The 13,106-nt window shown below is 42.1% G+C and overlaps 1 protein-coding gene across 2 annotated transcripts in view; it reads right to left on the bottom strand.

Moving 5' to 3' along the window:
* Nucleotides 1-13,106, bottom strand: part of LOC141108440 (discoidin domain-containing receptor 2-like) — a 311,526-nt gene that overhangs the window by 39,321 nt on the left and 259,099 nt on the right. For both annotated transcript variants that reach the window (XM_073600047.1, XM_073600046.1), the window contains exons 5-10: nt 10,669-10,897; nt 8,699-8,846; nt 7,776-7,881; nt 3,810-3,996; nt 1,394-1,640; nt 1,137-1,238 (exon numbers count right to left, since the gene is read on the bottom strand). In XM_073600047.1, the coding sequence (XP_073456148.1) occupies nt 1,137-1,238; nt 1,394-1,640; nt 3,810-3,996; nt 7,776-7,881; nt 8,699-8,846; nt 10,669-10,897 (1,019 nt within the window). The remainder of the gene's footprint in view (nt 1-1,136; nt 1,239-1,393; nt 1,641-3,809; nt 3,997-7,775; nt 7,882-8,698; nt 8,847-10,668; nt 10,898-13,106) is intronic.

Below are 13,106 nucleotides of genomic sequence, written 5' to 3' on the forward strand. Positions count from 1 at the left end.
TGTAACATGACAAAATGTGTTAAATTTCAAGGGGTATGAATACTTTTTCAAGGTACTGTAGAACAATGTAATAGCTAATAGTCCAACTCCTTTATTGCTGTGTCCCTATTAGGGAGATTTCCCCTCATTTCCTGGGAGGACAAGAAATGATGAGGAATTCCTCTAACGGGGTCACAGAAAACGTAAAAACATAGTTTTAGTAGAGCAGGGAAAGTTAACTTCTAATTATGTTTTTTGCCTTTCTGTCCCAGTGATAATCACTCTTCTACCATTTCTTGTCTTGGTGTCAAAGGGGCAGGAAGTGAGTAAATATATAGCTAATGAGGTATAAATAAAAATAAAAACCTATTAGAACGTTCCCCCCAATTAAACCAAAATTTAAAAAATGGATACAGTTATTTAAAAAAAAAATAGGCTTCAGTGGGAAATAGCAATTCAGAAGAGGGTAGATCAATGTCTTGCTTAGAAAGATTCAGTTGGACCTTATTTATTAAGAGGGTTGTAGCCTATTTTGGTTTAAGTTTCTTTTAGATACTTGAGTGCTAAAGGTCATGGTGGCATGAGTTGAGGGTTGTCAATAGGCATTTTATTGTTAAAGATAATTGTGTTGGTGACTTTGAAGGTATTAATTTTGCACTTCATTGAAGAAGGTCATAGCAAGGATACTATGGAAGATCAAAGGGAATTGATAATTAAAGGAAACAGCCAGGCCTTTAATTGTTGAAAGACAGTCATTTAATCGCTCAAGGCCTTTTATTAAACTTGTGACAATTGGACTTCAGAGTTTGGAAAGTCGGGGACATTTTACTGAGGGAGGCCACAATCAGGCATTTGAAAAGTAAAGAGGGCAAAATATAGAGTTTTCATTGCCCTAAACATTTGGAGAAAATTGGGAGATATTAGTGGTTCAAAAATCAAAGTGATTTTTGATCCGTTTACGAGTGCAACGGGCTCTAAATGGCCTCTGAGGGTTATGGAAGATCCATTTAACTAGCAAGGACCTTTTCTTGTACCACAAAAGCCCCTCTTTTGCCTCACTATTTTATCTTTTTTTGTAAAAAGCTCAATTCAGCTCAATTGCAAAATTAGTTGACGCTTATCCTTAGTGAGGACCATAAACAGTGTTTAACACTGACCCAAATTTCTCTCAGTAGCATTCAGGAATGGCGTTTCAGTGGTGGCTGCCCGGACAGTAGTAGGAGCCAGAGTGACACTAGTGGGCACTGCAATGTCCATATCTGTAAAACAGTAAGATGATCAATAAAATTGCAAGATGGGTTTCAATAATTGATTTGGGAATATAATTTTTTTGCATTTTATCTAAACAAAAAATTTGAGGTCTGACTCTGGCAAAAATGTAGGCGCAAACACACAATGGCTAGCAATACGTTACCTGACTGGAAGGAGATCTCGCTGAACATCATCCACGTGTCGGCAAAGTAAAATCTACAGAGGATGAAACTCCCCACTCGTTGCTGTAATGGGATTATGACAAACCGGGAACTTGGGTTCTTGTCATCCAGCACGGTCACCACCCCCACAGACTCTGGCTCCCAGTCAGATTGTTGACGTGATTTAAAGAGGCACTCAGCCTTCTGAAAAATCTTCACCCCTTTACTGAACATGTTGTTACAGTGGACCTGTAAAAAATTATATGTCATCATTCATTTTGGGCTTTGTGACTTTGGACCATTAAATGTAATCATCATTTTAATAAAAAAATATTAAAGTGGAAGTCCAGTCAAAAATTTTAATTTTTCTATTAATTATGTGTAAAATATCTGTATCTTTGACATTATTCATTTTCTGTATAGCTGATTGCCAAGCTTAGAAAGTCTAATCAAAGCCAGACAATCAGCTTCTTCCTGTTCTTCAGGGACAACCTTACTTCCTTATTTCTGAATTCTGCATGCTGCCTCTCACTTCCTGAAAATGTCCTTCTCTTCTACACAGGCATGCCTACTGTTCATTTTAACCGCCCGTCTTGCCTAGGCCTGCCCCCATCCCTTCTCTCAGATCTCCTCCTGTCTTCATAGCCTTGTTTTGGATAGCAGTTTCGAGAGACAGAGAGAGAGAGACAGAGAGAGAGAGAGAGAGAGAGAGACAGAGAGACAGACAGAGAGACAGAGAGAGAGAGAGACAGAGATAGAGAGACAGAGACAGAGAGAGAGAGAGAGAGAGAGAGAGAGAGAGAGAGACAGAGAGAGAGAGAGAGAAAGAGAGAGAGAGAGAGAGAGAGAGAGAGAGAGAGAGAGAGGGGGCTTTGGAAGCATGTTCTGTTTGTTATAGATAGAATACAATGCAACATGCTGCAGTGGTTGTTTCTGCATGGCACTGTGCGTACGGTGTGCCACACGCCCAGCTGAGGGCATTACACATAAGTAATGAGTTTAAGGCTCCGTTTCTACTAGTGCAACTTGTCATGCGACTTTAGACACATAAGTTACATGACATTGATTTCAATGGCAAACGTTCCCATCTATGCGCCTTTGAAAATCAGCAACTTTGAAAAGGTGCCTGCACTACTTTGTTGCAACTTTTGATGCCACTTTGATCCAGAGTATAAATTTGGATCAAAGCTGCACTCTAAATAGCACAGCTTTGGAGTTGCACTAGTGGAAACGTAGCCCAAGGCTAGGGTGCGACTTTGGAGTGTGACTTTGATGCAACTTTAAGTGCAGCGTTGATCCAACTTTACACTCTCTGGATCAAAGTCGCATCAAAGCATTGCAGGTACCTTTTCAAAGTCGCTGATTTTCAAAGTCGCATAGATGGGAACGGGTACCATTGAAATCAATGGGCTGTGACTTGTCATGTGACTTTATGTGCCCAAAGTCACATGACAAGTCACACTAGTGGAAACAGAGCCTTAGTGTGGTTGCCTGTACTATGATTATTGTAGACTGTGAGCTGAGACCCCAGAACACTTCCAGCTACACTGACAGTTCCCTCCCCACCCCCATGTCCAGCTCCCCTCTCCTGCGCACAGCTATACTGTATATGTGCACCCCCCATCCCCGTGTCCTATGTGGACAGGCCTTTTTATTTCTTAATTTTCTCATGAATTAGGATTTACAATGAGAGAACACTGGGCAGGATTCTATGATCAGCTCCTCCCATCCTTCATATGTCCACAGGCTACACAGGAACAATGTCCCTCGCAGGAATGATGTGACTAGCTTTCAGGAACCACATCCACTGGCTGATTTTAGTCTCAGAGGGAAGTAAAATTGAAGTCATGTAACGGCACTGGATTCGGCAAAATAAAGGTAGAGAAACTGGATTTTTTTCATTTTGAGACAGAAGGCTGAACTTAGCTCACATTAATGATTGCAGGGTGAGAATTTAAGTGTTAGGGTGGACTTCCACTTTAAGGATGGATGTTGATCTATATTACAATCCAGTGAGGAGAGTGAAAACACCTCATAATGGCCACAATAGGAGTGCAGACCTGGGAACCCAGAGCAGGCACAGAGATCCCACCAATAGAGCCCTCAAGAGAGCAGCTACTGTTAAGTAGTGTAATTCTCCAGTATACACCAAACACTGAAATATTAATTTTGGATGGACTAAACCCTTTAAAATTAAACCAAGTTGCCTAATTTTCCATTCTGAAGGCCTAAATTATCAAAGATTTGGCTATATTGCTTGGAGAAACAGACATTTTCTTTCAGTTTCTGAATCTGAATTGAGAGAATAAAAACAAAATGTTTGATTGCCTGCTGTGGGCAATACAATTCTAATCCACATATAATGAATAAACAAGGCAATTGATATAAATAGTTCAGATAGGTAGGTTGGGGGTTTACCTTCATAGAAGTGAAGTTTCTTGGCCTATCAAACTGGAACTCAACCTCTACATATCCATTTCGTGTACTTTCATTTTTCCAGCCAACGTAATCGTAGCCTGGCCAAACGCGATACTGGTGACTCTGCGTGAAGTCATCTAACCCTAGCACTCCATCTGTCAGCTGTCCCAAACCGTCAAACAGCCGCCTGCATTTTTAAACAAATAAGATATCAGAGGATGATTTTGGATAAAAATGTCATGCAAGAAGGTATATTTGTAATATACAGTAGTATGGTAATAGCATCAAATAATCAGGAGTGTGTATTTTATAGCCTTTGATAATGGCCACTGTGATCTGATAAGCAACACAAATATTGTAATTGAAGGAGGTCTGTCACTTTAAAATAACTTATTCATTTTCCAAACTGATGGCTCAACTGTGGTCAACGCAGCACCTTATACCACACCCGGGGGTTTTGCCTGGCTCTCATCACATTCTAAAGTGATACTAATAAGTTGATTAACTCTGTCGCCCACGCTATTTTTGCTTATTTCCTCATGTCTGGCCCTACTTGGAGTGGGATTAACCGACATGCCTCAACCAATTCCAGCATTTATCACATAGGTCGTCATAGCAGCCCAACTGGCTGTAGCAAGAAGGTATAAATCTATGAACCCACCACAACTCCAGGACATTATCCAAATCCTTAATGACCATTTCCTAAAGGAGCATTCATTTGCTAAACCCCACCTACAACTCCCCAGATTATTGAGACACTGGGCCCTCTGGCTTAAAGATAGAATAAATGTTTCCCTCAAGTGGGACAGTGGGGCAAGGAAAAGTGTTAGGGCTCTTTAAGGCAGGGGGTTGAGTTTGGAGCTGGGAGGGGTCCTGGGAAGTTTAGGGGGAGGGGTGATCAGTGAGGGGGCCAGTTGGGAGCTGCAAGGAGAAGAAGAAGCTTGGGACCTGTCCTGTTTCCCCTCTATTTCTCATGGTGGACTTGGAGCAACTAATATCCCAGCTGCGGGCTGCGGTGGCCTCCCGGGGAAAAGACTGGCTGCAGGCTCAGGTGGCTACCTTAGTGACGTAGCAGGACACTGCAGTGGTTGCAAGGGGGCAGGGGCTCCCATGTGCTCGGAGGTGGCGGCCCTGGAGCGACTCAGTCCGGACCCCTCCCCGGAGCTCAGCGTCAATCTCGGAGACCCGACAGGGACCCTCTGGTCCCCTCAGTCCAGCGTGCTATGGCTTCAGCAGGGGGAGAGTCCAGGAGGAATCCTTGCCACAGGTGGAGCTTGGCGGGAGGGGAGACGAGAGCTGCACATGTCTCCTCCGCTCCGGCACAGCGCTGGTGTCTGAAGGTTGCAGGGACTACACAAAAGAATTTTGGAATAAGCAGGCGGCCAAGGGGTACAGGAGAGCCCATAGGCGCAGGGACCTTTGTAGCCCGGTTTCCTTTTCCATATTGCTTGACCTTTTTGTTCACTTAAGTTCACTGTTTAGCTAAGATTATGAGTGTTCCATATTTCGGGCAGCATTTGCACTTGCCTTTCTTTGGGGCGTTGCGGGTGAGTGAGTTGGTTCGCACTTCTAAGCGGGCTCATGGGGGCCTGCTGGTGCAAGAGGTGGCTTTTTCACGGGATTCGGTTAGCTTATGGGTATGGCAGTCCAAAACTTACCAGAGCGGGAAAGGCATACGTATTGTTGTGTTTCACATTCCGGATTCACTCATTTGACCAGTGAGGGCGGTGGAGTCCTTCCTTTCAGTACGTCCGGCTTTGGCGGGGTTCCTTCCTTGTACATTTGGATGGTTCTGCTTTGTCTTATTTTCAGTTCATTGCGGTATTCAGGAAGTGTCTAATGGCTGCGGGGTATGAACCTCAAAGCTACTCCTCCCACTCCTTTCGCATTGGGGTGGCCACAGAGGCTTCTCAGGCGGGTTTGGATGACGAGGCGATCAAGCGCATCGGTCGTTGGGATTCTGACAGGTTTAAGCTCTACATTCACCCTCATTTGTTGCTGGATTAGGGCCACTGAGGGGTCTTTGTTTGTCTGTGTGGATGGGGAACGGGGGGATTATGCTGTTACGTGTTTTGTTTGTTTCCTCTTTTTCATATGGAGAAGTCAGCCTAGTGTGGATTCTGGGTCATTCCTACGTGTTTTGGGGGGCCAGACAAGCAGATGTCTGGCCTAATGGTAGGCAGCTGGGCATCCACAGACAGAAGGCTCAGGTTCGGTGAATTGGGGTACCTGGAATGGTGTGGAGCAGGGTAGTGCCAGAGGTGCATCGCTTCTCTCATCTTGATAAATCCCCTAACATTTTGGTGCTGTACGTGGGTGGTAATGATCTGGGGCCAGGTCCATGCGTGAGCTTATATGCGATGTGAAATTTGACTTCCTGCGTCTACGCACGGCATTCCCTTTGATGCTGATAGTGTGGTCCGATATGGTGGGCAGGACGTCTTAGCGTTTGGCTTGGTCGGTTAAAAAGGTTAACAAGGCCCGCGTTAAACTAAATAAAGAGGTGAGTAGATTTGTGACTCACAATGGGGGTTTGGCTGTATGGCATAGGGAGCTGGAAGTTGATACTCGGCGGTATTTTGAGATTGAAGGGGTGCACCTCGATGCTGTAGGCATTGATCTGTGGTCCCTGGGGTTGCAAGAGGGAATTCAGAGGGCATTGAGGGTGTGGAGGGGCACGCAAGGGTGGGTCTTTGGAGGAGGAGGAAAAGTCTGGATTATAAAATAGTCGGAACCCATCAGTGCTATGGGGTTCTCGGGTACATTCCGGTTAACGAGGGGTCTAACTCCAAATAGGTAAATGGAGGTCACTGTGGATGATAAGGATTGTCTCCAAGCTGGTGTGTTGCGGCTGGAGGCCTAAGTTGAAGAAAAGGTTGTCGCAGTGACCAAGTTGTGTGTTGTTGCCCTTAAAGACCACCAAGCGTTATTTTCGCAATTTTTGGCTGATTGTTATGTTAAGTATGTTATTTATCTGAAGTTATGTATTTTGTTAAATAAAAGGCTGCAATGGCCATTTTACTCCAAAACGTTGTCATGTCTTTTATCGTATAGTTGGGGGGGTTGGAAGGTATGGTCTAGCAGGTTTGGGCAAGGCTGGAGGTTATCTGACCTACACGTCATGTATGCTAGATGTATCTTCAACTTCTATTTTTGGTTTTCTAGCAACTGGTCCTTTGCCACATGGCTATCATGCTATCATGAAAAAACATGGGGAACTGAGAGTTTAGAAATATCCCTACAAAATTCTTACTAAGAATATATTGTACGTTATTGTATTCGATACAAAAACCACAAAAAAAAGCTTAAAAAATAGTGGCAGCATTTTAATTGGACCAGGGCCATGTATCCACCAAAAAGTCTGACTTGCCTCTTAACACAATAAATTGAGCTTTAGTACGAGTCAATCAAAAATATCGTTCCAATGATTCTATCACAGAAATTGAGGGGACTGTACTTCAAACAATACTGATCAATGAATCTGCTCAAGGGGGGAGAATGCAAAATAAATATTTTTAGTCAATGTAAATCAAACGCCAAGGCATGCGCTACAATATATATGCCAGATAGTGTGGAAACATCACCCTGTGTGGGTATCCCATAATATATTAATAAACTAAGACATATAACACTTGGGGGGGGGGGGGGGGGGGGACTTTACCTTTCAGTTATAGGTTTTTACCTCTTTATTTGACCCCACTGGGGGAATTTTTGTCTTCTGTAGTCAACAAGGCAGAAAGTCAGAGACAGAAAAAAAGAACATTGTCAGGATTTTTAAACCTCCCCCACTGTTACAAAAAAGTTATTTGTCTGTGTTTCCCCATTGGTGAGGGACTATATCCCCAACAGAGACCCAGTAAACAATACATTCCTGGCAGAGGCTATTTTCCTTCTGTACTTTAACCAGAAGTCAAAAGTTTGACTGGAGTTGGGTTTTGAATCTCAGTTGTCAACAAGTTAGCGTACCTCTTCTCCAGGTATCCATCATAAGTGGAGTCATTTAAATATGCTATTGGATGTCCTGGAGCCATATAGGTCTCTCCTTCGGGAATACTGTAGGACTTCAGACCATCTGGAATGAAAGAAATTAATTTATATTAGAAATTCCAAATGCAAGCTTTCATCTGGGGAGATCTGCTTGTCATTGATTGAGCTATGCATTACTGGTGCTTTCACTAATTGTGTCACAGTTCAAACAGCTGTGCCTTATGCACAGTGAGCAGACCTTTCTTGTGCGAAGCAAACAGAACCGTCAATAATTTATGGCAAATAATTTTTTTCAGCATGCTAGAAACTTACACTAGGAAACTGCTTCCATTGAGCTATTATGTTCTCCAGGTGCGGGGGGGGGGGGGGGGGGGCCATTAATGGTTAGAATCTCGGACGGTTCCTGCTGAAGGAGGAGTTTTGCAGGAACCAGCCGAGATTCGAACCGTGTATGGTTGGCCTAAAACATATTCCAATACTGGAACATTCTCCTACTTTCATCTATTGGCAAGTGGACAGGGCAGCATGGAGAGGGGGAATGTCAGCAATTTTATGTTTTAATTTGGCATCTGCAATTATAAAAGCGGCAGGTACGTTAATACGGAACACTGTGCTAATGTCTGTATGTTTGTTTTCTGTTTTTTTTTTGTCAGATAATTAGGAAACACTGCATACAAATATCCCATATATTGTTTTGGGCTTTCTTTTTTAATTGTGAATCATGCACTGTATATAAAATGCAATTAATGTTTCTCTGTGAAATATTTTAATTTAAACAAATAATTAAAACATTTCCAAAATATCATTTTTAAGTTTGTAACCTTTTTTTTTTTCAAATGTAAATGAAATTGATTAAAAAACATTATTAAACCTATTATTATTTAGTACAAATGAGTACTTACCATACCAGGCGCAGCCGTAAAGCTCCACCCTCATACACACTGTCATGGGGACCTTGGTGACAGGGATGACTCGAATGTGACTGGCAATTATTGGGGGTCTTAGGTCATTCAGGACCACTTCATATTCATCAACATTGCCTTTGATTATCTGAGAACAAAAGACACAGTGATATTTATATTATCTATCTATCTATCTATCTATCTATCTATCTATCTATCTATCTATCTATCTATCTATCTATCTATCTATCTATCTATCTATCTATCTATCTATCTATCTATCTATCTATCGGTTGTTTATTGACAGTAATTTCTATCTATTTGCCTTCACACATCTAATAGCAACCCCTCTCCATCAAAAGTGTATTATTTGTAAAGAATAAACATTTAATTGGGAAATTCAGTTAGCTGGTTACTCTCAAACAAGCAAGGTCATCATTCAATTTGGCTTAATGAGAATTATCAGAAGTTATGTCAAGGATACGTGCGAGATCTGTCTCCACTATACAGTAGTGACAATTCAGGGCCTTTCTGCGGTTATAAGAATCGCGAAAGATGTGGTAGTTTGAATATTATTTTTGAAAAGTTGTGCGCAGTGTTTGTTTCTTATTTGGCCTACATGACTAAGGAATGGTCATTGCTGTGCGCAACAGAAGAATGAGGTGTACCCTTTGACAAGAAGGCATTGTTCCTACATGGGAATCATAGGTTTTACTCAGCTAATCTATATTGTTGAGAGCAAGATGATCATTCGTGTTGTGGTTTGAGGGGCCAGATGGGAAGCTATAGTTTTCACTGACTACTAGGCTACTATTTCATCTGAAATGTATTATTTGTAAAGGAATAAACATTTAATTGGGAAATTCAGTTAGCTGATTGCTCACAAACCAGCAAGGTCATCATTCAATTTGGCTTAATGAGAATTATCAGAAGTTATGCCAAGGATACGTGACAGATCAGTCACCACTCTACAGCGTTAATGATTCAGGGCCTTTCTGCGGTTAAAGAAATCGCACAATATGTCGTAGTTTGGATAATATTATTTTTGAAAGCTATTCGCAGTGTTTGTTTCATATTTAACCTACATGGAATGGTCAATGATGTGCGCAACAGAAGAATGAGGTGTACCCATTGAGAAGAAGGCATTGTACCTATACAGAAATGTCATGGGTCTTACTCAACTAATCTGCATTGTTGAGAGAGGAATATGACCATGTATGTTGTGGTTTGAGGGGGCAGATGGAAAGCTATAGACTGTGTCTTCAGGGTCTTTCAAACACCAAGCATGGTTAATACAGTAGACATAGTTGAACCAGAGGCTGTGAAGATGCTGTGAAGAGCTGTGGAAAAGGCTTCCTCAAGGCCTGGATTCTTTCCTAAATGCACATAATATTAATGGATACTAACATTTATAGATATAGTTGACCCAGGGAATATCTGATTGCCTCTTGGGGGATCAGGAAGGAATTTTTTCCACCCATTGGAGCAAATTAAGATCATGCTTTATCGTTTTTTTTTTTTTCAGTTCCCATTTCAAGGTGAAAGTTTAGGCAGATTTCATATTGAGCAAAGACAACATGGTATAAGGGCCGGTCTACAACTGAACATGCATGTTCCCATGTGGTCTGGTTTTAACAGCCCATTCATTTGAATGGGCTGCAGAATTCACTGAAACATGGAAAAAGTAGTGCAATAACTACTTTTTCATATCGCACTGCACCAAAGTGCAAGGTATTGCGTGATCATGTGATTTGGCAGCCACAAATGCGCTGCAATTGTGAGATGCATTTGGGGTGCCATTAAGAATTACTTGGCATCTGCCTGCATCTCACAGGGGCAGTGCATTCACCTGTTGTGCAGGACCTGCACGTGGAAAGCACCTTTCCCACATTGCGCTTTGGTGTGAACAGAAATTTACACGTTATTGAAGAATATGATCTTTCTGCTTGTGATGCTACCGTTTGTCTCACCTGCTGGCCTTGGTGGTCCTTCCATGAAAGCCATCTATCTCCATTTCGGCTGTAATCCACACGGTAGGATCTGGCAAATTCCTTACCAGTAGCTCGAGCATGACGTCCTTGGGTTCCAATCAATGTGATGAAATACAGTTTGTGTAGATGTATCTGTAAGAATTGGACATCCTCTGGCTGAAGCAAACCTGCGGGGCACCAAGCTCCATCGCCTTCCTCCCGTTGAAGCCTGTGGAAGAACAGAATATAACTTTACTGGAGCTCTAGAAACTAGGTCACCGTATAACTTTTCATGTTGTTTTTTTACCTAAAAGTAACATATAATGCGATTCAATAAGATGCAAAATAATATTTACAAATACCAGTGCTGGGATACAGCCCTCCAATTTAGACACATATAGCAGCTAGCATGAAATGAAGGCCGTACATGAAAATCATATGATTAAAAAAATGTGCGCTATCCCTTTAAATGAGTCAGACAATCATGCAAACACATGTAAATGTCAATAAAGACTCTCTCAAATCGTGGGACCCAAAAGTGGATGTAGTTAGTCCATACACTTGAGCATAGATTGGTTGCTATATGATGAAGAGATAGACAGAAGGATCCTCCAGCAGCACCAACACTCCAATCGTGCAGCCTCTTACCAAGAGATTTGGCTACCTCATAAGCAGCCAAATATATAATATAGTAACAGCTCCAGGCAAGGTTAAGCAAATGATCTCCAAAGACCCCACTTCAGGATCCGACACTGCAGTAACACTCACAGTCCTAAAGAGATCATATAGATCTCATAGACCTTAAGGGTCCGAAATCTAATTCTAGAAGAGCTGGTCCCAAATGCGTGACATAAATTAACATATCATGAAATGCAAACGAGACTGCCTCCAGGTCCAGCGCTCAATTGATGACATGGGAAGGCTTTTAGGCATCCAAAATGGCTTCAAATGTGCAAGCCATTTTGGATGCCTAAAAGCCTTCCCATGTCATCAGTTGAGAAATCCATGCATCCGGCACCCTGCATGAAGACTAGGGGCTGGGCGCATGGATTAGGGGGCGGCACCCCTGCGCCCCTAATGGACGGGTGAAATGCTAACCTACCCTGTTCCCAGTTTTGGGCTCCTGCCTTTGCAAGTCAGGGAGGTGTTACAGAAGGAAGCTGTGTGTAATATGAATAGCAGGTTTTGGTACAGTAAACATAAAATTGTTTGTTTAGCTCTGTACACAAAGTCTAGATGTGTAATTTTAAATCTGACTATTCTTCTCAGGAACATCCAGGCAATACAAAATTTTTTTTTTACATTAACCCCTTGCCGACCAGCTCACGCAGATATACCTTGGCAAAGTGGCACGGGTGCGCAAAACAACGTACCTGTACGACACTGCGTCATCAGCGGCTAGTGGGCATTTCCCTGTTCTGCCTAGCAACATGACAGGGATCTACTGCTCCCAGTGATCGGGAGCAGTGATCTCTGTCATGTTCTAGTGAGCCCATCCCCCCTACAGTTAGAACACACCCAGGGAACACACCTAACCCCTTGATCGCCCCTAGTGTTTAACCCCTTCCTTGCCAGTGACACTTACACAGTAATCAGTGCATTTTTATAGCACTGATCGCTGTATAAATGCCAGTGGTCCCAAAATAGTGTCAAAAGTGTCCAATCTGTCCGCTGCAATGTCGCAGTCATGATAAAAATCGCAGATCCCCATTACTAAATAAAAAAAATTTTATAATAAAAATGCAATAAATCTATCCCCTATTTTGTAGACGCAATAACTTTTGTGCAAACCAATTAATATACGCTTATTGTGAATTTTTTTTTACAAAAAATATGTAGAAGAATACATATTGGCCTAAACTGAGAAGAAATTTGTTTTTTTATATATTTTTTGGGGGGATATTTATTATAGCAAAAAGTAAAAAATATTGCTTTTTTTTCAAAATTTTTTTTTTGTTTATAGCGCAAAAAATGTAAACTGCAGAGGTGATCACATAGCACCAAAAGAATGGTTAGGGTACAATGTCGCACAACAACGTTCAATTGTCAGTTAAAGCGACGCAGTGCCATATCGCAAAAAAGGGCTTGGTCAGGAAGGGGTAAATCCTTCCGGGGCTGAAGTGGTTAAAGGATATATTACCCTAACATTTCATATTCTGATATGTTGTACCATGTACTTGTAAGAAAAATTATCCTGTTCTCTTTGTATTGCTTTATATGTGTGAAATCCCTGGTGATCCTGCCAGTCTCCCTGCTTTCCTATTTCAAACTTAACACGCAAGGCATGAAAGCGCATCCATCTCAGCATAGTCAGTTTTCTGACTGTGCTGGGAGAACAGCTTGCTTGTCCTCCAATGGTCAGACTTGTCCTGACACGCCCCCTTGCACAGCCATTCACTAGAGAGATCAGAGAATATGTGATCACTTGTAAAAAAAAA

The sequence above is a fragment of the Aquarana catesbeiana genome, linkage group LG09, assembly GCF_042186555.1.
Source record: "Aquarana catesbeiana isolate 2022-GZ linkage group LG09, ASM4218655v1, whole genome shotgun sequence".
Classification (NCBI taxonomy): domain Eukaryota; kingdom Metazoa; phylum Chordata; class Amphibia; order Anura; family Ranidae; genus Aquarana; species Aquarana catesbeiana.